At 49.3% G+C, this 25711-nt stretch overlaps 1 protein-coding gene across 12 annotated transcripts in view; it reads left to right on the forward strand.

Annotated features, from left to right (window-relative positions):
- Positions 1–25711, forward strand: part of Megf11 (multiple EGF like domains 11) — a 322674-nt gene that overhangs the window by 283561 nt on the left and 13402 nt on the right. For 5 of the 12 annotated variants that reach the window (XR_015737665.1, XM_087905311.1, XM_087905307.1 and 2 more), the window contains exons 11-21: positions 7467–7587; positions 8441–8604; positions 9576–9678; positions 14335–14481; positions 14821–14955; positions 19398–19526; positions 20637–20765; positions 21187–21315; positions 21789–21917; positions 23161–23397; positions 24692–24810. Coding sequence is in view for 11 of the 12 variants with exons in the window: in XM_087905311.1 (XP_087761437.1) it covers positions 7467–7587; positions 8441–8604; positions 9576–9678; positions 14335–14481; positions 14821–14955; positions 19398–19526; positions 20637–20765; positions 21187–21315; positions 21789–21917; positions 23161–23397; positions 24692–24810 (1542 nt within the window). In the remaining variant the exon portion in view is untranslated. The remainder of the gene's footprint in view (positions 1–7466; positions 7588–8440; positions 8605–9575; positions 9679–14334; positions 14482–14820; positions 14956–19397; positions 19527–20636; positions 20766–21186; positions 21316–21788; positions 21918–23160; positions 23398–24691; positions 24811–25711) is intronic. The other 7 variants (XM_087905309.1, XM_087905310.1, XM_087905317.1 and 4 more) reach the window with 3 other exon arrangements.

Genomic DNA, 25711 nt, shown 5'->3' on the forward strand with positions numbered 1-25711 from the left:
TGCAGTAAGTGCCACAGGAAAGGGGCAGCAGATTAGAGGACATGGGAGCCAAAAGGAACTGTAATGTAACGTAAGTGACACCCAGTCTGTCCTGATGGTCAGCAGGACCCAGAGCACTCAGTAACCTTGGGTGGGCTGAGGCCAAGTGCTTTGGCCTCATTGCGACCCATGAACACTGAACCATGAAAGTCCAGGGCTGGGGCACAATTAATAAAAATCCAGAGACAGAAACTTGGGTTCAACCTGAAGGTCAGAAAAGCAAAACAGTCAGTCACTGGCTCTTGCCTCTACCTCAGTCTGAAATGGCGATCCTGCCTCCAGGAATCTCAGAATAAGACTCTGTCTGAGAGCTTACTCCCCTCATCTTCTATTCCTCTCTAGGGCTGGGACTAAAGGCATGAACCACTACTGCCTGGTTTCTGTGGCTACTGGGATTAAAGGTGTGTGTCACCACTGCTTGGTCTGTAAGGCTGACTAGTGGGCCTGTTTTACTCTCTGATCTTCAGGCAAGCTTTATTTATTAAAATATAAATGAAATATCACTACAGTTCCCCTTTTTGTCTAAAATAGAAAAGAAGGCTATAACTAATATAAGAAAATTATACAATAAGTGCAAGGACTATATACAATGTATACAGGCAATAAATATATCAACAAAGTCTAGTCCATTTGCATTTGACGAATTCAGAGAAAATACTTCATATCTATCCTATCTTGGGAGTCCAAAGTCTTGGACCTAGTTTACTTTCTATCATAACTTGCTTTCTGCATCAGGTAAACAAGGAACACTATAACTATCTAATCTTCAACTCCCTCAAAGACTCAAGAAGGAAATAATATTACCAGAGTAAGCAGGAAGTGTGAGCAAGTGACTTCCAAAAATTATGAGAAATGACAGAAACAGTTGGCTGCCTGGACAGTCACCCAAAGTTCCTCTACAACACTGGGGCATCCATCTTTGGCCTACAAGCCTAGCATACCCAACAGACTTTTCTGTGAAGCAGGAAATTTTGAAGGACTGTCCCTCGACAATGTTTGACAGTCACTTTCTTTTGTGTCCTGCTTGCCCAATTAGAACAACATAACATCAGCAGTTGAGGTAATGGCATTTTCTTGCCCAGTGGCTTACATTTGCCACAAACTCCATGTGGAGATTCTTCAGTGTCCATCATCTTCTCTGAAGTAGATTAGTGCTGCCAGGAGCAGACATGTCTATTGTCATTAAAAAGAGTCCATGTTATTAAAACATCTTAACTTCTGTAGATCTCTGAAGTGTTTGAAGATGACCTGTCTATTTAAATATATCTTTTTGACCTTGAAAATATACCTAATGTGACTACAAGTTCAATTATAAATTACTGTAGAAAAATTTATTGTTCACTGTGGAAAAACTTAAACATTATTCATATTAAAACAAAGTTTGAATTTTGATAGATACATATTCAAAGAAAGGTACTATGGAGAAAATTAGGTATGGGGAGAAGTAGAATTTTTTAAAGCAGAGTTTTGATAACCTTAGTCCCTAGATTTTTATTTTCCTTCTGTCCCACACCACGTGGTTCTCCTGATATGAGACAGGAACTCTACATTTTTCTTTTAACAACGTGCTTGGATTTAGAGAAGGAGAGCCACAGTCCAACTCCACACCAGCCATTTACTTTCTAAGTGAGTCAGTACTACCATTATACTGAAAAGTAAGGAGATAGGTATGTTCAGGTAGTGAAATTTTACCCTGCAGAGAATATTGGTATAATAAGTCAGATTTCTCTTTGCTTGGTGATTCTTTCTGGATAGCTATATTTTCTTATTTAGCCGTCTAGATGTCCAAGGTCTCCTGACTTCTCAAAGATTGGTATTTTCTATTTTCCTGCAAAGACAAGAACAGAAGTCTGCCACAACCTTTGTGAGGTTTCTTATTATGTGTAGGATTATCACCTCTGTGGATGAGCCTCTTTATCAAAAGGCTTTGCCTTTTCAAACATAATCTTGATTAATTTTGATGGTATCCATAGCTTTTCTTCTCCTGTGGGAACAAGAATGAAACCTCATCCACAACATAGCACATCTTCTGGTTTCCATTCTGAGCTCAACACATTCTTGAAGTACACCGGCTGATTTAATTCAGAAGCTTTTTCTATTGCCCAATATCTCTCTATAGCTATTGTTCCTTTCTCATTAGCATTAAGAAACTTCAAGGTTAATAAAGCATTATGCAATCTATTTCTGAGGGCATTTATCATCCCTTTTTGTTTATTTAGCATAGTTTGATATGATCTTTCTATAACTGTCCTACCTGTAGGATTGCTTGGTAAGCCTGTAATATGCTTTATATTATAATAAGTAACATACTGTTTCACTTTTTAGAGACATATTCTGGAGCATTGTCTGTTTTTATTTGCACAGGTATACCCATGAAGAGAGGGTTAGCTTCCTCTCCTGCCCAGCCCATCTGCCCGCGGTTTCCCGTAGCACCACAGCCTCTGCTACCCTGCACAGCACCCACACAGTTTCGCGCCCCCACCTCCCACCCCCGCAGCTTTCTGTGGCTTCCTCGGTCCCCACAGCTTGCCACCAACCCCGCGTGTGGCTCCCACACGGCTGCCATGGCTTCCCATGGCTACCGCAGCCTATGCGCACCTGCAGCATGACTGCCTTGACTGGCACCTCTTTAACAAAAATGCATTCAGTTTGCTTTTGAGTTCTGCTTAGATATTAATCGTGCTACACGGGGCCTTTCTTTCTGCAATTATCCCACCTCCTCCAGCAAAAGTACATGTGGATAAATGCCAGGTAGGCACGACAGTCCTCCTGTGATTCCATTCTCCGCGGAAGCCAGCTAACAATAAAGACTAGCCATATCTGTGAGCTCCGGGTTTGAGAGGAACCCTGTCTCACTGAATAAGGTAGAAGAGTGATGGGAGATGATTCCTGACAACCTCTGGCTTCCACATGCATGTGCATATATGTGCATGCACCACACACACACGTGCATGCAGAAGACATGCATGCATACATGTATGTGTGCACATACATAAAAAATGGAAGAAGAAAAAAAAATGTGGGCCAGGATAATTTCTCTGGTTGCTGTTTCCTGGGGCCCCTCTGCTGAGCTCTGATAGGCAAGGAGGTGCACAAGCCTCTTTCACCGGCATATAAAGAACCCAATTCCACCCCATATATTGCCTCCCACCCACTGAGTGTGTTTAAAGGGACCCAGAGATGAACTTTCATAATTTCCTCCTTTGTATAAAGGAGGAGCAAACCCCTTCCGTCCTCTTTCTCCTTCCATGCCCAAAACCACTCACTAACCTCTTGACCATTTTGAGAAGAAGGGATATTTAGCGTAAGAGGCCCGGCTGTTGATTCATTTTCCCAAACAGAGCCAAACCACAAAGCAGCATATTGCAAGGGAGAAAAAGTCAATAAGCAGCATTTGAAACAAATTTCAGAGAACATACAAGTCATTAGGCACCAGGGTCTGGGCCTGCCAGCTAACTCGTACAGGGAGGCGGGCGGAAGGAGAAGCTTCGGTCTGTCAGGGGCAGCAATGAGGTTTCCATGACACCAGCAGCTCTCTTGGATCGAGTTCAGGATGTTAACAGCCCATTCTGCAACTATAATGAACAAGCCTTGGAGAGGAGGAAGTCCACAGCCTCCTCCCACAGCAGAATGAAGATGCCTAGTGGAGTGAGTACCAGTGAGCAGCCCACTGTGGGAGCCAGGGATAAGATTCTGTAGGTGGGGACTGCTTCCTGGAAATGCTTATGCACTGAAGAGATTGACTTTACACATGGGCACCAGTGCATCTGGGTCAAGCCATGGGCACATCCTTTGATGTCCTATCCTATGGTTTTTAGGTGATAAATGCACCATGTAAACAGACAGGGAGAGTCAGTTGGCAGGAGCAGCTGTGTACTGTTACCCACAGCAACGTGAGGTGTTCTCCCAGAGACCTCCATTCCAGAGAGCTTGGGATTGCTGGCCCCAGCAGAGAATTTCAGGGCCAGTCAGTGTTAACTGGGGATGGAGCTTAGTTTTGAAGAGGATTTAGTATAGATTAAGCGTGAGCATAAAAGGGAAGCGAGACAAAAAACTATTACTGAAGTTGTCAGTGTCAGTGTGGGCTCAGGTAGTTCTAACAGCTAGTCCCTGTCACCCATCCTCAGGGGGCCAACTAAACAGACAGGTGATAAGGTTCGTGTTAGAAGGCTAGACACACACACAGCTAAGCAGTCACGGTCAAGGTGTGGGGTGCCCCCACCATCATCTAGGCTCCTGCCCCCCAAAAGGCAGTCACGCTGTCAGAGCTGTGTAAGATTTCCTCCTGGGAGACATCTTCCCCCTCTGGGCAGCACCCAGCCTCAGCCTCTTCCTTCTCTCAGTCTGAGATTCCTGGGGAAGTTCCAAGTTTCCATTCACAAAATTCCATCAATAAACAGTCTGATGGCCAAAGGGAGGTCACAGATGTCTCTTTAAAATATCATCATTCCTGCCAGGATAGCTACAGGGCCCGACGAGAACAGTGCATACCCATGGGTGGGAAGGTGGTCTGCGATTCATTTTTATGCATCATTGTTGTTGTGTATGCATGAGTGCAGCTGCACAAGGGCCACAGTGCATGTGTGGAGGGCAGAGGATAACTTTGCGGAGTCTCTTCTCCCCTTGCACGTTCATGCGAGTTCCAGGATCAAATTCAGATGGGTTCGTATAGCAAGTGCTTTTACCTGCTGAGATTTCCCTGGGTATGCGTTTCTTAAGATAAAGTCTCCCTTAAGCATCTTTGTGGTCATAAACGCTGCTTGGGTGAGTTCTGAAGTTGCACTGTTCATAGGGTTTTATGAAATTTGGGGTATTTGTTCTTGCTGGCGGTGGTGGTAGTTAGTTGGGCTTTGTTCTTCAGTGGATGAGACCATAGAGTTCTCCTGAAGAGCACTGGATAGGAATGCAGGCCAATAATATAAAAACACAGATGAAAGGACGGAAGGTACCGGTACTATACTAGGTTAGATCAAGGATATTAAGACACATACCTTTATCGTAAACGAGGTGGTCTTGCTTGTGAGAGTCAGAAAGTTTCAGTGTTTGTCAGTTTGCTTTGGAGAACTGCCTGATTATTTCCAACTCACTAATACAGAAAACAAATTTTGTATGGTCAGCAAAAAAGTAGAGGTGACAAGAACATGGGTCTCTTTTGGACTTTCTTTCTCCTGCTCATTCAAAGGATAATTCATTAGTTCCTGATGGGATACAGTCCATCATGGTGGGGAAGGCACAGCAGCAGGAGCGTGAGGCCGGCTTGGCAGACAGGAAGCAGAGTGACCTCACTGCATCTGCAATGGGAGCATTCCAGGTTTCCAGTGAGAGAGCAACTCTCAACTCAGAGGTCATGCTGCAGCCCTCCAGTGTGCCTCCAGTGGAACATTCTTATCTGAAATGTCTGTGTTAGCCAGTCAGTGGTGGCACACCCCTTTAATCCCAGCACTCGGGAGGCAGAGGCAGGCGGATCTCTGTGAGTTCGAGGCCAGTCTGCCTGGTCTATGGAGCAAGTTTCAGGGCTGGCTCCATAGCTAATGAGAAACCCTGCCTTTAAGCTGGGGATCGAACCCCAGGCCTAACGAATGCAAGGTAAACACTCTTATCAAATGAGCTGTACCTCCAACCATCTTCCAGGCCCCTTTAAATTTGTTCATCCCTGAAACACTCCCAGCCTGTGCTGCTACGTTGCCTTGCCCACATCAAGCTGCATCCTGGGCAGCCTTCATCGCCCCCCTCAAGACTCAGAGGTCCTCACTCCTAGCCTCTGCCCTGTACCTTGATCGCTTACCTCCCCCAACCCAGGAGCCCCCCTCACAGCCAATGCCCTGTGTTGTGCCACCTGGGGCGGAGGCACTCATTCCAGCCTGGTGCTAGAAATCCGTGGCCCTGTGCTGAGCCCCGCTTTAGAATTTGGCCTTAAAGACAGTCAGCTCTCCTAGGAGCCCTGCCATCCTTGGACTGCAAATGGTTCATGACTGACAGAGATGCAATGTCCACTCCTCCCAGGTAATTCTCTGGGTCCTTTCATCCCGAGCTTGCTGACAGCTGGGGGAGGCCATCCATCCATGTAGCGTCTCTCTGGTTACCTTCTGTCCGCCTAGTCATCTTTCCTGACTCCACCTAGGGTTGGTTGTCTTAGATTGGTATCCCCGTGTCCCAAAACGGCCCCCAGAGAGGCTAGTTCACACCAAGTAACATGGTTAAGTAGCCAGCCTGGGAACAAAGAGACCTCTGCTATTTTGAGCTCTGTGATCTGGGCCATTACATGACTTTCTCAGGTGACTGCTTCTGTTGTCATGGGAAGAATAGGGAGCAATAGTTTGTGTATCTGAGGTGTGGTGAGAATTAAAGGAGACCATGCGTGATCCCCAAAGAGCACTCGAAAGCCATTGTCGGTGCCCTCTGACCTCTCTGAGGCACCGACAAGTGGGGATTGGCTGTCTCTTCCATGTACCTTGCTGGTGAGAACAAAACAGATTGAAATCTCATTTGGCACTGGTTTGTAGTCTCAGCAAACTGGAGGTGGAGGCAGAAGGATCAAAAGTTCAAGGTCATCCTCAGCCAAGCGGTGTTTGAGCCCAGTCTGTAAATACAAGAGAACCTGTCACACACCCCCACCCTTCTGATTCTCAACCCCCTCACTCCCTGACAGTTCAACTGATAGGCAGTACCAGGTTACAAGCTGTGTTGCCAAGACCTAACACAGACTCCTAGGGTGATGTTCCCGGAGATTTTGCCCATCCTGGAGCTCTGGTGTCGAGGCTGGGACCCTCCTCCACCTGGAGAGAATTGCTGCAGGAATCCCCACCTGTGTGCTGGCCTAAACCAGCACTGGCTTCTCTTCCAGTTCAAGCACCTACCTCTACCTGAAATCCCAGAGCCAGCAGTACCTCCCGGGGCTCTAGAGGAGGATCAGTTTCTTGCTTGTTCATTTCCGGTTGTTAACCCAATCTGGTCCTGCGACTGTCGGGTCAAGGTCTCCATTCTCTCGCTGGTTGTAGAAAGCTCAGCCAGCATCTTTATTGTTTGTGGGAGGATTTAGGGTATGTGCCTCTGACCTACCCTCTCTAATCACTTGATTTAAACACTCTGAGATATTAGGCCCGCCTCCATGATCCAAGTACCTTGGTTTCCCTGTCTCACAGTCCTCTGTCACATCTGCAAAGTTCCTTTTGCCATATAATAGAAGCAGCCAGGTACAGTGGTACAAGCTTCCAACATCCCCCAACCCCATTCCACCCCCAGTTACCCCCACCAATTTTCAAGCAGAAGCAAGCGGATCTTTGTGAGTTTGAGTGCAGCCCTGGCTATGCAGTGAGACCCTGATGTAAAGAAAAGAGCAGGTGCTGGGAATGAGAGCACAGGCACTACGCTGCCTGCAGCCACCCAGACTGGGAACCTCATCTTATACCCAGGCCCTCTTTGTGCAGGGAGAAGTGTGTGCTGTTCCCTGCGCTGCTGGGACCTATGGTCCCAACTGCTCCTCTGTATGCAGCTGTAGCAATGGCGGCACCTGTTCCCCTGTGGATGGCTCCTGCACTTGCCAAGAGGGTAAGTTTCCCTTCAGCTCTATCCCCAGGCTCAGGTGTGCCAACAGATGAGGGTCTCAGGCAGGCCACCACTCAGGGTCAAAGGGTCTGTGCAGGTCAGATTCCAGCCCAGGGGAGTCACAGCTGGAACCAGGAGAACAGGAGTGTCTCCTGAGTTTGGAGATGCTGAAGGCACAGAGAGAGAAGGCGAGCCACATGGGCTGCCCGGACAGAATGGGGAGACCGAGTTCCCTGAGCCTGGACAAGAGACTTACCCAGTGGGAACGGAAAGGGCTTTGTGGAGATGCTAGAGGTCCACAGAGACACAGTCACTGTCGAAGGCCTGCCCACGTGGGGAATGCTGGTACACACCTGTCATCCCAGCACATGGGAAGCAGAAGTAGGAGAAACCGTAGTTCTGGATTAGCCTGGGCTACAGAAAAAAGTGTTCTCTGACAAAGCTAAGGAAGGTCCAGCCTGGGAGGCAAGGAGAGAGAAAGGTGCACCTGGCTCCTTCCCCATTCTGGTCTTGGGGGCAGGTCTCCCTCAGGAAGCCTGCTTGGAGGCAGAAGCTGGGAAGCAGGGTTCTGCATTCCTGGGGGTAGCCTCCTGCTTGAGGGAACAAAGGAGGGAGGGGGTTCAGTCCTGGAGGCAGAAGCAGTGAAAGACTTCAGAATGGAGAAATGCTGCAGAACCCCACCCATGGACGGGGAGGAGGACACCCCAAAGGTTAGTGCCCTGGCCCAGTGGGCCCATCTTCAGGCAGCAGAAATGTTGTAAACCCTGTGTCAGGGAGGGCGATCTAGACAGCTGTGACGACAGGGCTCCTGCCTGCACTGGGCATGGCTAGGTGATACCTTCTGCCCTCTCCCCAGGGTGGCAGGGCCCGGACTGCTCCCTGCCATGTCCCAGTGGGACATGGGGCCTGAACTGCAATGAGACTTGTGCCTGTGCCAACGGGGCAGCCTGCAGCCCTTTCGATGGCTCCTGCGCCTGTACCCCAGGCTGGCTGGGGGACTCCTGTGAACTGCCCTGCCCAGTGAGTACCCACCTTGGTCCTTTGGGCCTTCTCCAGGGAGGGGGGTACATAGTCCATAGAGAAGAGCTCTGAGTCAGGAAGTGTTAACCTGTGTGGTCTCTTCCTACCCTGGGCCTCAACCTTCCCATCTACAAAATGTCCACTCAGACAGAAATGCGGTTCCTGTTGCTGCTCTCGCAAGCTGAACAGATTGACTGGCAGCTACAGAATCCACCCCACCAGGGCACTCCTAGTGCCCCCCCAAACCAGCAGAATGGCTCTTTCCGGGTAGCATTTGAGTTGCAATCTGGTCACTGTAACTACTAGGGATGGGGCATGGAACCAAGCTCAGCGGCAACCCCACCTCAATCACTGAGCCTGAGGCTGCTAGACCAACTGATGAGACTGAGTGTGGGGTTTATCCTGCCTCCTTGAGTGTTTCTCCAGCTGCTTCCCATTTTTCAAGTGAGACTGGGTGGAGTCATCCTAGAATACTGATGTGAGAATTAAGAGAACAGGACAGGGCGGGGGGGGGGGCACTTGAGACCTTGTGGGCATGTGTCTCTTTCCCCGGTGACAAGATAGGCCATCCTCAGTCTGCGTGTGGGACAGGTGTGTCCCACAATTAACAAAATATGCTTTGTTTTGTGAGAGAGGATCTCTTGAGCTCACGGCAATCCTTCTGCCTCTACCTCCCGACTGCTGGAGTTACAGGCAGTTTTTTTACCCACCACGCCTATCGACAACCAAGTGCTTTTTAATCTACAATTTGAATGACACCTGGAGGTGATTATCACTTCCCTCTCTCCTGTTCCTATTAATTTAGCCAGGTGATCATTTGCGGATCATTTTTCACAGCCCCGCTGACACCCGCTCACAAAGCCTCGCACGGTGTCCTAGTCTCTGCTCTGGATCCCTAAGAGCTGATAGAAGTGTGCAGACCTCTAGGGGGCCGAGGTATGATCATATTTTTCTCTCCCTCTTCCCCACAGGCTGGCACGTTTGGGATGAACTGTAGCGAGCATTGCGATTGCAGCCATGCCGATGGCTGTGACCCTGTCACAGGCCACTGCTGCTGCCTAGCAGGATGGACAGGTAACCTCTGCCCTACCACTGCCCATATCCCTCCTGGTGATGACTCATCCATCAGTTTCTTCCTGCCCTCACCTGTTCCCTTTCAGCCCAGCACAGAGATGTTTATTTAACACATAGGATGCTGAGACTCTGTTCTCAGGACGTGTATTCATTTCGAGGCCGACAGATACTCAGCCTGTGTACAGAGTGCATGGCACTTCAGAACCTCAGTTCTTCACATCTGTCCAAGATGGACGAACCCTGTCACTTCTCTCTCATCTGACCTACCTTCACCTCCTGGTTGGTCTCAGGCCTTCCATCTTGCCCAGGTGAACCCATTCTGCACATAGTGAGCAGAGGGAACCTCTAAACCAGTCTTTCTCTTCTGTGATTTGATGGAACTGATGTAAAAGATCCTGGCCAGGCACAGTGGTCCACACTTGTAAACCCAGCACTCAGGAGAAAGAGGCAGGAGGAGCAGAAGTTCAAGATCATCCTTGGCCACATAGCAAGTTTAAGGCTAGCCTGGGCTACATGAGAATTCTTGTCATAAGGCCCCACCCCCTGTGATGTGGGCCTGCCCAGCTCCTCTTTTTTGCCCTATTTCCATCACTTGGTCATTCCAAACACCTGGGCCAAAGTACATTTTATTTATTTTATTAAAGATATATCTCATTGTGTAGCTATGTCCAGTCCAGAACTTACTATTTAGCCCAGTCTGGCTTTGAACTTTCTGCATCATCTCCTATCTTAGTCTCCCAAGTGCAAGGATTGGTTTATGGGCAAGCTCCACCAGGCCCTGGCCACTATCCTGATTCCTCACCTCTGCACCTGCCCTCCCTCTCCTCTTGATAGCTCTCCATTTTCCTCAGTAAATCCCTTTTCTCTTCTTCATTTAAAGAGGTGAACAAGTGTTGTGCCACTGGGTCACACCTCCAGCCCTGATAACTCTTTCCCTTACACCAGGCTTCATTCAAGTTGAAGGTTGTCTATGATTACCTGCCAGGGACTAAAGACCCCCATTTATGAATTCTGGTGACCCAAGTCCGTCCTCTGTAGCACTCACCATGGATCTTGGACTCTGATTTGAGTGACTATTTATAGAGCAGCCCTAGGAAGACATCTGCCTTACCCACCCCTGCACCCACTGTCTGCCACATGCTGAGAGAAGAAAACCAGGTTGCTAAGATAGGACCCCAGCCAGACCGCCGGGGCTTGTGAACCTCGGCAAGTCCTCTACTCTGCATGGCCTGAAAGTCTCCACCCAGGAAGCATAGACAACCGGAAGCCTTGTGAGGAACCTTGGGGCTACTTTGGGATTTCTGTGACAGGTACTGTTACATGCTCAGCACCTAGGACAGTGGTCAGTGACATAAACCAGAGTACAGGAAGCTCTCCGTAGCAGTGCACAAGTCAGTGACCACGGCCTGATGACCCCACTGTTTTCTAGCTGGGGAAGTTTCCAATATCCATTCTGGCAGCCAAAGGCCAGGGACGTCCCTCTACATTATGCCAGGTTGAGGTTCCTTTGCTCTGCCAACTACCCCTCAGTGTGCACCAAGGCTCCAACCTTCTCGCTGGTCCCCTACACTGTCAGCTACAGCCCAGTGGAAATCTACTTGAAATCTTCATTGCCCTAATTTTGACAGAGCTGATTTGATCTTAATGACACCCACTTTAATGACGATGCTTACAAACCTGGCTTTGATGGACAGTCTCAGCAAGGCCTCTGCTGGCTCCGCAGCCCCTTTCTCCAAAGGTGGGCTGAGGCTTCTCAAACAGGCGACTGATGTCCTGAGATGTCATGAGGAAGGCCAGGAAAGGCAGAGAGGGTGAGGGGCAGAAACTGGGCCTCCCATACAGTGAGCACCCCTCCCTTTCCTCCCCAGAAACCCTGCTCACCTCCCCATCTGGCTTGGGCTTACACTCTGCCCCCTCATGATAGTTCTAGCATGGCTTATTTACCTTGCCTTGAACATAATAGGTGCTCACAAAAATGCTTCTTGAAATCCATTGAAGAAAGTCATCCGGTTTGACCACATATGGAGAGCTTAGACATTATCTACGCTGGCTCTTGTACTACAGCTAAGAAGGTGTCACAATATCAGTGTCAACACGAGGGGAATCCCAGGACACAGTCTGGAGAGAGAGTATTCACTTAGTGAGTAAGTTATCTGTCATGTAGCCCAGGTTGGCTCAAACTTGCTATGTAGCTAAGGATGACTTTGAACTTCTGAATCTTCAGCATTACAAAGACACCCCAGGTGGGGTATCTCTGCTGTGAAGAGCAACTAGGTCAGCAGGGATGAATTTCAGGATGCCATTGCCCCCTTCTGGTTCCTGGAAGAGAGGTAGGTGCTAGGTATATAAAACAGTTGTAACAGGCAGGTACAGCTGTTTGGACTCTTGGGCAAACATGTAGGAAGACTTCCCAGAGAAGGGCTTGCTGCTGGGTGACTGCCCATTAGTACATGGAGAGGGGCTCCTGAAAACTAAAACTGGGAGCACCTCCTCCAGGTAGGAATGGAGGACTTCGGAGTTTGTTTTCATTTTCCAGAGAGAGAACAAGACTGCAAATAAGAATATGAAATATACATGTATGCATGTAGGGGCACATATGTGGGGAGGATGCATGTGTGTACATATGCACACAGAGGCCTGGGGCTGATGTCAGGACTCATCCCCAATTGCTCTTCCACCTTATTCACTGAGACAGGGCCTCTCAATTAAATCAGAGCTCACCCTCATGACTAGTCTCACCAGCCAGTTTGTTCCGTGGAATTTAGTCTCCACTTTCTGAAGCTGGAACAAGTTACAGGTGGTTGTGAGCCATCATGTGGATATTGGGAATCATACCTGGGTGCTTTTATCCTCTGAGCCATCTCTCCAGCCCTGCACTGTATTCTGGATTATAAGTTGTCTCCATGTGACATAAAGGATGTGGGGAAGGTTGCAACTTGGTTGGTAGCATGCTCACCTGGCATGCACAGACCCCTGAGTTTCATTCCCAGCCCAGCACAAACCCAGGCAAGGTGATGCATGCCAGCAGTCCTAGCACTGGGAGGGTGGAGAGAGGAGCATCAGAACTTTAAGGTCATCCTTGGCCCCAGAGTGAGTTCAAGGTCACCCTGAACTACATGAGCCTATACAGGAGGCCGCATACATTATATGATCATTCTTGGATATTGGTTTCTGTCATGAATACAGAGAGCCAACCACACCTATAAAGGGGAGGCTGGAAGAGGTACCCAAAATCTTTAAACAGCTTTAAACCTTTCCCAAGCTCCAACCATAATCACCCCACATTCCCTGGTCTGCCTCTCAACCCCCTGAAACTCCAAGGGAGAAACTATCAGCAAGGGAGAGTGGAAAATGACACACCTGCCACATTCGCAATGGGCATGCTGTCCCTGGGCAGAAGCAACTACCCATTTTTCAGGGAGTGACACCTGAAGCCGCCCCCATAGCCCCCAGCAAGGTCAAAACGCAAGGCAAGGCACAAGAAGAGAGGTTATCCCCAGCAGCACCCCTCCCTGGCTCCCCACCCTGACTGACTCACCCACATTCCCTCCCTTTCCTGCATATAGGCCAGGCCGGTAGAGCCTCAAAGGCTTGACTGTTGGCTGGGTCTTCTTCCCTCCTGTTGCTCTCTCAGTCCCTGTCCTAACAAGGCAGACGTGACTTTTAGACTAATCCTGAGCTGCCTGGAGCCTCTGAAGCTCACCTTCCAAAGACTGGCTGGTCTCCTGGGCCTGCTCCAATCACCTAGCACACACGTATCAGGATGCCACTCTGCCTGGAAGGAATCCCCACCCTGGCTTTTTAAAATTCCTCCTTAGCCTCCAGGCTGAAATCAGCCCAGCTCAAATATTCTTTGAGCTCAGAGGGACCGTAGATCTAGCGCCCTCTCTTATTGAGATATTCCATCCGTTTCCCCCCATAGGTTGCTGTTTGTCAAATCAAGGGTCAGTTATCAGCATGTCTGAGGTACAGCAAGCATTTTTGGTTTCTTTTACATATGTGATTATGTGTTATAAAATATGCATATGTGTACACATATTTTCTTTTGAGAAAGGGTCTCATGCAGCCCTGACTGGCCTTGAATTTTCAACATAGCTGCGGATGACCTTGTATTTCTTTTTAAATTAAAAGTAAATTTGATAGCGACCGTGAATGACTGCGTCTGTCTGACAGAGCGGGGCTGCCTGTGCCACAGCGGGGGTCAGAGGCCAACTTTAGAATCAGTTCTCTCCTTACATTTTCATATGGATTTCAGAAATGGAACTCAGGCCACCAGACGTTTGTACCAAGAACTTTGACCTGAGATAAGCCATCTCACTGGCCCAACATGTCCTTGATGCCAGCTCAGCTGTGAAGGTGGAGGCAGCCTTCTTTATCTGGTACCACCAGCTCCTCTCTTGCTGGGCTCATCAAGCCTGCCAGGGGTCTGCCATTGTGCCGTGCTCAAGTCCAAGCTATCCGGCCTTCTGTTGTCGCTTGCTCTCCACTGCAGCGACCGCCTTTGCCCAGTCGGTTCCTTTTATCTCTGAGGACTCTGGAAGGGCATCGTCTCCTTTCAGAAGCCCTCCCCGTCATCCCCACCTCCACTGGGTATCCATCCATCTCCCTCCTGCCCCCATTCCTTACTGCTGATTTGCCTCTGTGTTTGGTTCACAGGCATCCGCTGTGACAGCATGTGCCCCCCTGGTCGCTGGGGCCCCAACTGCTCAGTGCCCTGCAGCTGTGAGAACGGAGGCTCCTGTTCCCCAGAGGATGGGAGCTGCGAGTGTGCCCCTGGCTTCCGAGGACCCTTATGTCAGAGAAGTAAGACTAGGCTCCTATCCTAAGGATTTCTGATTTCCCATCCACTCAGCCCCTCCCAGTCAGAAGCAGTGCTAGAGTGTAGAAGGCTGGCCTATGGGAGCCAGGCCGCTCCCCGTTTTGTGCCTTCTTCCCCTACACTGGCTCCTCTGTCCCAAGTTCAGGGCTCAGCCTCTCGGTACAATCAGAAGTAGTCATCAGTTCCTCTCTTCAAAAGGTATGGGCCTCCAGACTCCCTATTTTTAAGGAGTCTCTCTTCACTGGGAGGGGGGACCAAAAAGGTGACTAGGCCAGTAGTTCCCTACAAGCTTTTAACCACCATCTCCCCTCCAACACCCTCAGTCTGCCCACCAGGGTTCTACGGCCATGGCTGCACCCAGTCTTGCCCTCTCTGCGTGCACAGCAACGGGCCCTGCCACCATGTCAGTGGCATCTGTGAGTGCCTACCAGGATTCTCTGGAGCCTTGTGCAACCAAGGTACCCTCAAGTGGTGGAAAGGCCAGGGCGGGGCACCAAGGGGCAGAAAGAAGGGAGGGTCCAGGGGTTCTCTCTCTACACTGTTGGGAACTGAGCGGCACATATGTGAAAAGAGAAAAAGTAACTGTGCCGCTAAAGGCACGGGCTCAAAGAAGCTAAATGTCATGTCTATGGTCTCGCATCTAGTGAGCAGCAGAAACAAATGCAGACTCCAATATTCTTCTAAAAAGAAATGTGGAAGATGAGCCAGGCATGGTAGTACATGTGATCCCAGAACTTGGGAGGCTGAGACAGAGGATTACGTATGCAGGGACAGCCTGGGCTACTTAACCTGCCTCAGGAAACCAAAACCAGGCCTAAGTACAGTTGAAAGAAAGCTTGTCTAGAGTGCATGTGGTCCATCTCAAGCACTATATAAGTTGGGTGTGGTGTCATCTATCTATAAGCCCAGCATTCAGGAAGTAGAGGCAGAAGGATGGAGAAGTCCAAGGTAATCCTTAGCTACACAGAGAGCATGGGGCTAACCTGGGCCACATGAGACCCTGTCTCAAAATACATAACAAGCAAACAAAAGGTAGGAACATGAAATGAGCATTGGTACAACCAGAGTGGCCCTGAGCTAGGACTGTGTGGAATGCCAAGTAGTAAAGGCAGAGATTTTGTGAGGGCACAGAAATGGCCATGACCCCGTCTGTCATTGGCTCCTATCCCCCTCAGGTCAACAGCACTAATCCCTGGTCCCACACACTTCTCAGCTCAACCCCAGAATCTTCCCCAATGTCAACTCCAGGCCTCCAGAATACTGTATAGGCGGCGCTAAAGGGGCAAGGAAGTTTATGGTAGCATACTCCCCCAACGAGCTAGTTTTCTGAGGGTAAGCACCTGTCTTGCAGCATTTACAGGGTTCCATGACATAAACATTTCTGCTATGGCAAATTCCAACACTATTGTCAAAAATCCCTCCACATGGGGCTGGAGAGATGGCTCAGCGGTTAAGAGCACTGACTGCTCTTCCAGAGGTCCTGAGTTCAACTCCCAGCAACCACATGGTGGCTCACAACCACCTATAATGAGATCAGGTGCCCTCTTTTGGCCCACAGACAGGATATAAATAAATAAATAGATAGATAGATAATGCATAAATAAATAAATAAATAAATCTTTAAAAAAAATCCCTCCACACTAGCCACCATGGGAAGCTAAAAGCTGGCCACAGCATCTACCATCCACAGCTCCCTGGGTGGCGCCTGAAGCCTAGGGCAGTGTGACGGTTCGAGAGGGCCCAGGGATTCTGCAGGACTTTGGGATAACAGAACCCAGGCCTGTTAGAATATAGCAGCAGTGAATGGGTGGAAGATGCAGCAACTAGCGATGGGGAGTGGGCTAGGAAGGCAGGCTCGGGATTACTTAGAATGGCTTAGGACATGCCTTTGCTTAAACACTAGCTTGCAGAATTTACACTATAGTCAGTGAGAGTGAAGACAATTGAGAATAATGTGAACCTAGAGCTAAAGGCAACTTCAAAGTCACCTAGGCAAGAATCTCACCTGGCCTGTGCTTAAATACTTCTTTCTCCTGATGAAGAGCTCACTACCTCCAGGGGAAACCATTCTTTTGATACATCATCACCGCTGAGCTGGGCTATTTTTAATATGCACGAATAGAAGTTTGACTCTATGATGTGTTGAGGTCATAAGAAGTTTGGACCCCAGGGAAACATATGTGACAGTTTCATTTGCTTGTAACCCTCCTAGGATGGTTTAATCACCACCTGACAGGCTGAGGTTTATTTATTAAACATAGGAGACCCAGCCGTCAATAGAACCAGGCCCAGTCTAAATGAGGAGCTACGAAGCCCGAGAAGGAACCCTCGCAGCCCATGTCGTCTGATTTATTGCCCACTGGCCTAATGAGTATTTTCCACATATAGATCTAATGGAGTTTGCTATTAATGGCAACTGCTCTGGTTAAGTCTCAAACCTTGTAAAAAATTGAACTGACACTTTCTAATGACTGGCTTTCCAGTGAGTTACAAATTATGGACAGTGCTTCCCCAGAATCATTAAACATAGATTAAATATAACCCAATGTTTTCTTTTCACTGGCCCCCTCCTTCCCTTCCCATGCCTGACTCTTGATTCAGCGAAGAAGTCTTGCAATTAATGCATTAGACCAATCACATTAGCGGCTCTGCGGGTGAATTTGTCCGCCTTGTGTAGGGGGAAGACTTCAAAGAGAAGATTGCCTTGTTAGAGCAGTTTAGTTGTAGGGTGAAGGCTGGTGGATCAGCTCCAGCACCTGCTCCCCACCAAGCTGGGAGGTAGTCCTTTGCCTCAGCCAATACAGGGAGGTGCAAGGAAGGATGGGGCTCAAACTGGATCCTCAGAATAAATCCTTTCCCATAGACAGGGAGGAGGCGGGGCAACAGGCAGTTTAGGAACCAAAGGGTGGAGCTTGAGCAGCAAACAGGGCAGACTCGCCTGGGAAGGGAAGCACAGTGCCTCGGATCAACCCGCCTACCTGCAGCTACAGAAGCCTGAGTGGGGACTCCTGTCCCTGTTTTGATGAGGAAACAAATCTAGGGGGTGGAGTTGGACATGAGTTGTTAAACTGTCCTCAGCGAAGAAGCAGTAGAATTTCTTTGCTGTGTAACCTCAGACAGACAGCTTAACCTCTCCCTATGTGTCAGGGAGATTCAGTGATAGGGAGCAATGATGAAGACATTGTCAAGATTAAGTGAAAGTAATATTAGTCTTGGTGAAACATTTTGGTCAGTTTCTGGTGTAAATGCAAATGTCATGTGTTTGCTGAACGCATAACAAATCTAGGACTCAAATCCAAAGCCTCAGGCAGAGTCGGGTCCACCTGCCTTTATCATCTGCCCCAACCACGAGCCATGTTCACAGAGGTAGAGACTACATGTACATTCTGGCTACCTGGTGCCCACAGTCAGGCTAGGGAAGAGCTGGCAATGGGAGGCAGAGTGGAGGAAGGGAAGTGATGGCTTCGCTGGTTTGAGACCTAACCCAAAGGAAGCCACTTTCCTCCACGAAATCAATACCTATTCCAAGGGGGCCGAAGAGATGGCTCAGTGGGTAAGAAGGCTAGCTGCTCTTGCAGAGGATCTGAGTTCACGTTCTAGGACCCATGTCAGGCAGCTGACAACTGCCTCTAACTTTACTCCAAGGTTTCTGATGTCCTCTTCTGGCCGCCACAGGCATCTGCTCACATGTACACATGCCTGCACACAGACACATATAAATAAATATTTAAAAAACCTATTCCTGGTCCTCTGATGATCACAGTGGTAGAACCTTCTAGATTGCCGTGACTCCCAAGGCCTATTTCCTCAGTGTTCACTGGACAGTCAGATACAAGAGAAAATGAGACCACATTATCTGCCCTTGCAAAGTTTAGGCCAGGGGACCAGGGAGAGAGGTAGGAGAAGGGTGATGTTTGGTCCTAGTGGCCTGAGTGTCTGCTGTCTCTCCAAGCATTGTAGGGGACACCAGAAGGGGCAGGACTCAGGCTTGGCTGGAAAGAGCTATTAAGTCTCAGTAAAAAGAGGGTTCAAGGAAGAAACTACTTGCAGCCTCAAATAGGGACACAGCCACCCAGAAGGGAGAAGATAGGTAAACTAGCTAGGGAGGAAGATCAAACACAATAAAACCCCTAAGTAAATGACGTGGAAATGATATACATTGTTTTGCTTACATACTAAGAAAACAAAAGAGATCCAAAAGCAGGCTGCTGGGGACCGCCAAGGTATTTTAAGGCTTGCTCCATCTTATTGTTCCAAGGTAGGTGAGTCCCATAGGCAGAACATCCATAGTGGGACTTGAGGGTCAGAGGAATTTAGAAGGCACTAGTCATAGGAACAGCACAGCAGAAGGGCCTGGATACCCTTAGAAGGAGGTGTGTGGTCCAGTGGCCCATGTGTCTAGGAGGGCAGTCAAGGATAAGCCAGGGGAAAGCAGAAGGCTGGGAGGCAGTGTAGGAGCACAGGACTAAGAGTCCATCTGACCACTTTCTATCTGTGAGACCCAGGACAAGCGATGTCTCCCCTATGTGCCTCAACCTGTCCTTGTCAAAGGAATCAGAACAGGGCCTCTCGGGGTGCTGCTGTAGGACAAGGGACACTCACTCAATGTGATGGAGGACGACCATCTGCCACTGTAGCTGTAGCGATGTCTCCCCTATGTGCCTCAACCTGTCCTTGTCAAAGGAATCAGAACAGGGCCTCTCGGGGTGCTGCTGTAGGACAAGGGACACTCACTCAATGTGATGGAGGACGACCATCTGCCACTGTAGCTGTAGGTTCTCCTCCAGATCATGCCCAGGTCATGGTGGTGGCCTAGGAACCTCTTGGGGTACAGCTGTGTGGGTGGTGGCTCTTAGAGCCTTGGAAAGAAGGCAGATGCCAGGCTTCCCTGTGCCCACAGTGTGTGCTGGAGGGCACTTTGGGCAGGACTGTGCCCAGCTCTGTTCCTGTGCCAACAACGGGACCTGCAACCCCATCGATGGCTCCTGTCAGTGCTTCCCTGGGTGGATCGGCAAGGACTGCTCACAGGGTAAGTTGTGACCCTGCAACTGTTCCTCTCTCTGTCATGGTGCCTCCACCCACAGGACTGAACTCTTCTGGAGACAAGAACATCTACCCAAGGCCCATTTATTTATTTGCATTATTTCTGTGTGTATGGCGTGTGTCCAAGTGCCACAGCATGTATGTGGAGGTGAGAGGCCAACTCTATAGCATCACTTCTCTTCTTCCACTTTTATATGGGTTCCAGGGATCAAACTCAGGCTCACCAGGTTTGGGTAGTAAGTGCCTTTACCCATTGAGCCATGTCACTGTTCCCCAACCCTGAAAGTCCCATTTAGCGAAACAGTGAACTTGTTGAGTTACTGGTACTGACCATGGATATTGTTACTGCAGATAGTAAAGGCATCAATATTGTCAGTGACATCAATGCTGGGAATCCTAAGAATTCACACTCCATTAGCATCTGTGTGTAGAAGCAGCATAGAGATGGGGAGGAGGGAACAAGGCTGGCATGTTGAGTTTGTGAGTGACTAACAGCTACCCCTAGAAAAATGGGAGCACCTTGTGGGATGGATTCCCCCTATAATGTCCTGAGCATCCTAAGCCTGAACAGGATGTGACAGTCTGATACGAAGGGGTCCCAGGCCTTGGCCTGTGGAGCTCCCTGTCTGACGTGTAAGACAAAGCCAGTTCCTGTAAGGAGGTCCCAGTTAAATGGTTAGACTTGGGGCAGTTCCGTTCTGGTGGGAGACGCAGGCTCCATCCTTAAACATCACAAGAACCCAAAGAAGAGATGGTCCCTGTCACTTGTGGAGAAGTCAGTATCCCGGGTGGTACTTCACCTCTAACCCTGTCAGTCCCCCTAAAAATGGAGGTGCAGGAGCCCTTGGAGCAAGGCTGCCTAATCACCCATGATTGAGAAGACAAGAATCTGGGCCTCATAGCAGTCCTAGTGGATGAGGCCAAAAGGTGACCTGAGGGATTCTGAGAATAGCGTAGTAAGTCCCAAAGGCCAAGAAAGATGTCCCTCTGGGTCCATCCAGGTGTCCTGGCTCTGACGTGTACTCACCTCCCCTCCCTTCCCTCCTGCTCCTCTCTGCCCTTCCCCCTCTGCATCCCATCCACCCCCACCCCACAGCCTGCCCATCTGGGTTCTGGGGCTCTGCCTGCTTTCATACATGCAGCTGCCACAACGGGGCGAGCTGCAGCGCCGAGGATGGGGCCTGCCACTGCACCCCTGGCTGGACTGGACTCTTCTGCACGCAGCGTAAGCCCTGCCTCCCAGCCTCCTAGCCACTCCCAGTCATATGCTGCGGCCTACTGGTCACTTTGTGAATAGTCTTGGCTTGTAGAGAGGGTGGGAAGAGGCTGGTCCCAGGACCAGTCATACCTCAGGATCATCCAAAGTCGAGGCTATAGGGTACCCCCACAATCAAGATCAGGCCCTTCGGACCATGGGGAAGAAATCTCAGGGTTGTACAACCAAGAGACCAGAGTGTGTCCTCTGCTGCTGAGGCCCTAGTTGCATGGATTACCTTGCCCTCTTTAGACCAAGATTCAGGTGGCTCTGAGGGGCTCACTAGCCTTTATCCCATGCTGTAGAGGAAGCAGCAGACAAGTCTGGTCGCAGCAACATTTCTTCAACTTCCCTGAGCCCACAGCCACTGTGATCTGTGGTCTTGTTGCAGGTTGCCCTGCAGCATTTTTTGGGAAGGATTGTGGGCACATATGCCAGTGTCAGAATGGAGCCAGCTGTGACCACATCACTGGGAAATGCACCTGTCGAACAGGCTTCACCGGGCGCCACTGTGAACAGAGTAAGCAGCCCCAACCCTGTTCCTGGTATTTGGGCTGGGCTTCTGCCTACTGCAAGGGAAACTGCTTCCTTCAACCCCCACCCCCATCCAGGACACCTCAGCTCCTGAACTTTAGACTTTGAGGACAACTTCTGAGAATGACTTAAGGCTAACCCTACACACTCATGGTCACAGTATCTCTCGCCACTTCAGACAGGGCAGGGGTGTGGTAGGCAGGATTTTCTGGTTCTTTAAATGAGTTCAGGAGGGAGAGGCAGGTGAGGCTGCCTACTCCTGTGCCTACGTGCCCTGACTCAGGGTGATACACTCTACCCATCCCCAGCTACCTAAGCACAGCAGGCACTCCAGTTCCAAAGGCTTGGTTGAGAGTGGGATACAATTGTCCTGTTGCCATGTGCTTCCCCACCTGGGATGGGAGGGGCGTGGAGTGTGGCTGTGTCTCACTGTTTACTTGCACTCTGCATATCATATAGGATGTGCCCCCGGAACCTTTGGATATGGGTGTCAGCAGCGATGTGAGTGCATGAACAATGCCACTTGTGACCATGTCACTGGTACTTGTTACTGCAGCCCCGGATTCAAAGGAATCAGGTGTGACCAAGGTAACATACAGGTGGCAGAATGTCTGGACAGGGGTGGAAAGGGCCCAATCATTGGTGGCTTGGGAGTTCTAACCAGACCAGTTGAGGTTTATGACACTACCTTTTATTCATAGTTGGGAGCCTCACCTCACAGCTTCTCCATGCATATCCTCTGGGAGTTCCCCCACGGGCTAGTGCTGGGAAGGCCACCAAGCAGGCTAAACTAGAATGTGCCAGGTTTGACTTCTGCCACTCCCTGCTAGGTGTCTCTGGGCAGGTCATTTCCTTTGCTGGGCATTGTCCTCCACATTCAACTGAGTAGATGTTAACCTTTGTCCAAAGGGCTCAACTGAACTCTGGCTCTACACCTTGGCAACATCCCATGGTACATCTGAGGAGATCAAGGAAGGCCTTGGTGCATGCCTGGCACATATGAGCACTCTGTAAATGGTGGCTTTGTGCATGTAAAATTCTCTTTGTAAAGTTTTGTAGACTTGGGAAGTTATTGTTGGTTCTAGAAGATGGGAGCAGAAAACAGGCTCTCAATTACCCACATCAGACAAACTTCAGCAGTCTGAAGCCATGCAGTTGAGACAAAAATGCAGCATTTTCCTCCCTAGAGTGATGGTCAGCTCTCTCCAGGCAGCTTCGGAGAGCCAGGAAGAGGTCTAGATGCTGCCCAGCTGGAGAAAAGACCCTTACCAGAGCAGTCTCTGAGGGATCTAGCCACACATACAATCAAGAGGTGTCTTGGGGCGGTAACTGGCAGTCACAGAGCTCCCAGCTGTCAAGGCCAGTCTATCATTTGGTGCTTATGACTCCCTGAGGACATTGGGGTTACTGTTCCCATGGACATTTTAATCACATAGCTGGGAATCGGGAAGAATAGCTGAAGCCAGTTTTTCCTGACTAAGTTACTGGTTGGGTGAACTTAGACAAGTTACCTAACCTTGGTGATTACAGTTTATTTTTTTTTCAACTGTGTGGAAAAGGTAAATAATTAGTTCCTTTTTTGTAGGCTTGACACAATGATAAATAACTTTAACTCATGTGTGGACCTGAGTAAATATTCAGTAAGCATTTATTTTCACTTAAATCACACTTAAATCACATTTTCTTCTTGTGACACTGGGACTTGATCTTGCTGGCACTAGAAGAAATGGAGGCACTGTGAGGATTGAGATTAGGCGGGGATGAAGGGGCAAAGCCAGGAAGTATACTGGAATCAGGCCCGTCTCTGGCTCAGGCCTCTCTCTGCCCACAGCTGCCCTCATGATGGATGAACTAAATCCCTACACCAAGATCAGTCCAGCTTTGGGAGCAGAGCGGCACTCAGTGGGTGCTGTCACGGGCATCATCCTCCTGTTGTTCCTGGTTGTGGTGTTGCTGGGCCTGTTTGCCTGGCGACGGAAGCGGCAGAAAGAAAAAGGCCGTGACTTGGCTCCTCGTGTCTCCTACACCCCAGCCATGAGGATGACCAGCACAGACTACTCTCTCTCAGGTCAGGCTATGCCCCAGCATCTCTTCTTCCCCCATACAACCCAGCAGGAGGCATCTATATTCTTGGTTCAATGTGGGTCGTTCGTTATACCTGCAAGGTGGGTAGCTGGGCCCGAGGATAGCAACCCCATAAAGAAAATGGGGGATGGAGAAGTCTGCAGTTCCAGGAGGGTGATGCTTCCTGGAGCTCAAGCTGGGCGCTAACCCCCCACATCCCCACCCTTCTCATCGGGCTCTGTCTAGAAGAGATATATAGTAAGTAGCAACTTTTCTAAGCAACCGAGAGGATGCTTCCCTATGTGAAGCCTGAGCACCTACTGACTTTTGCTTTCCCTGGGAGGGCCTCAGGCCATCCCTGAGGAGCACCCCAGAAGTGAAGTAACAGGGGAAGGGGTGCCTCCCTTAGGAGAGCTCTGCAAGTTTGGGAAGAGCCCTGTGTGCTTAGATATGGCAACTGTGGTAGTCTGAGAAGGATGTATGGAACTGACCAGATCCTTTCTCTCCCCTGAACTGATACCTTGAAGAGAAGGCTTTGTGCTTCATATTTAGCTAACCAGTAGAGGTTCCCAAACACCCTGGTGTTGGTTAGGCCTGCACTATTGAGGAGGTGGTGACCTTCCAATGGCTCATAGCTGATCTAGTCTCCTGTACCTTGTGTTTAAGAGTACCAAGACCACATATGCCATTCCTGCTAAGTGTCGCCTGCTGTGTGCCAGCTCTATGCCAGCAACAGGATAGACAGTTGGCCCCAGTATAGACATTGCTTTCAGAGATCTCTAGGGTCCAGCCAAAGCCAACATCCTCTGATGAAAGCCCAGGCCCATTGAGATTTGGCAGTTTTCTTCAATAATGACAAATGGGCAGGAATGGCTGGTGTTCCCCAGTCCTGAAGAAACTTCAGAAGAGCTAGGGTCAACAAGAATGGAGTTCTCTATGTACTTACTACTAATGTCTGACCATAGGGGGAAGCAAGGGAAAGTCAATCTACCTAAAATAGAAACTCAAAGGCATAAAGCCAGAGTCAGCAGTGAACAGCTTCCAGCTGACCATGATACCCCTATATTAGCAATCCTGGTCTGTGAGCTACAGTACAGAGGGCTGGCATTAGTAAGAAAACATGGCTGGCTCTCCAACTTGCTTTAGAGCTACTAGATGCCAGGTAGCTTAGAGGATGTGGGGGATTTGGCTGTCTTTGCAGGGGACACTCAAAAATGCCCAGCCCCAGCATTAGTTTTGGGGACATCTCAACCAAGGACAGGTGTATGATGGAATATGGCTCCTTGTTCTCTTCCCAGATTTGTCTCAAAGTAGCAGCCATGCCCAGTGCTTTTCCAATGCCAGCTACCACACACTGGCGTGTGGGGGGCCTGCCACCAGCCAGGCCAGCACTCTGGACAGGAACAGCCCCACCAAGGTACTGGCCCCCAGTCCTCACCCACAATCCTCTCCATTTAACACTCCCCTCTGCCCAGGAAGGAACTGCACCCCCACATGGAGGCAGTGTGGAACTTCTACATTAAGAACAATCCTAAGACTCGTGGGACACAAGAACACTCTGAATTATGAAACTGGGAAAGAGTGTTTTATGGAGATAGAAAGCTCTATCCCACGCAGCTACATCATGCTGCCCACTCATTGGAACTTACCTGCACCTTGTGTATAGATAACTAGTACCTACCAGAACACAGTAACATCACATGCAACCATCTTTTCCCACACCCGTGTATACCATGTAACCATTTTGGTCATGTGCCAATACATATACTCAATCAAAATGTTTATGTTTACCACAAATTACTACAATGTGTTAGCAATATACTCTGAAGTAACTCACTATTCAATTAACTTCTTGATGCCTCTTAAACTTGGGCATACAAGTCATCAATATACACATCAGATGGGAACCCAAATGTTAGCTAGTGTTCTTGCTGATAGGGGGTGGACCAGTGGTATGCTCTCCCCGACAGTTCCAAGTCACAGAATGGATAGGTGTCTTTAGTCACAAATATTCCAAACCTCAGATTATATGTGTGTATGTGTGTGTGTGTGTGTGTGTAGACAGATAGACAGCATGTAATACATCCCTTGATGGACCAGTAAGAGGCAGTGTGAGAGGCTGAGACATGCACAGCCCCAAGGATAAGATTTGTGAGGGGCTCTTGCTATACACACCTCCTGACACCTACCAAACACATACATACACTCAGAATGACGGGACCATTTGGGGAGTGACAATCCTGGAATACCTGGCTTCCTGTACAATCATCTATTCTGGGCCAGGGGCACAACTTTCATATTTTAGGCCTCTTCCCTGG

This window comes from Myodes glareolus, chromosome 4 (assembly GCF_982192425.1).
Source record: "Myodes glareolus chromosome 4, mMyoGla1.1, whole genome shotgun sequence".
Lineage (NCBI taxonomy): Eukaryota > Metazoa > Chordata > Mammalia > Rodentia > Cricetidae > Myodes > Myodes glareolus.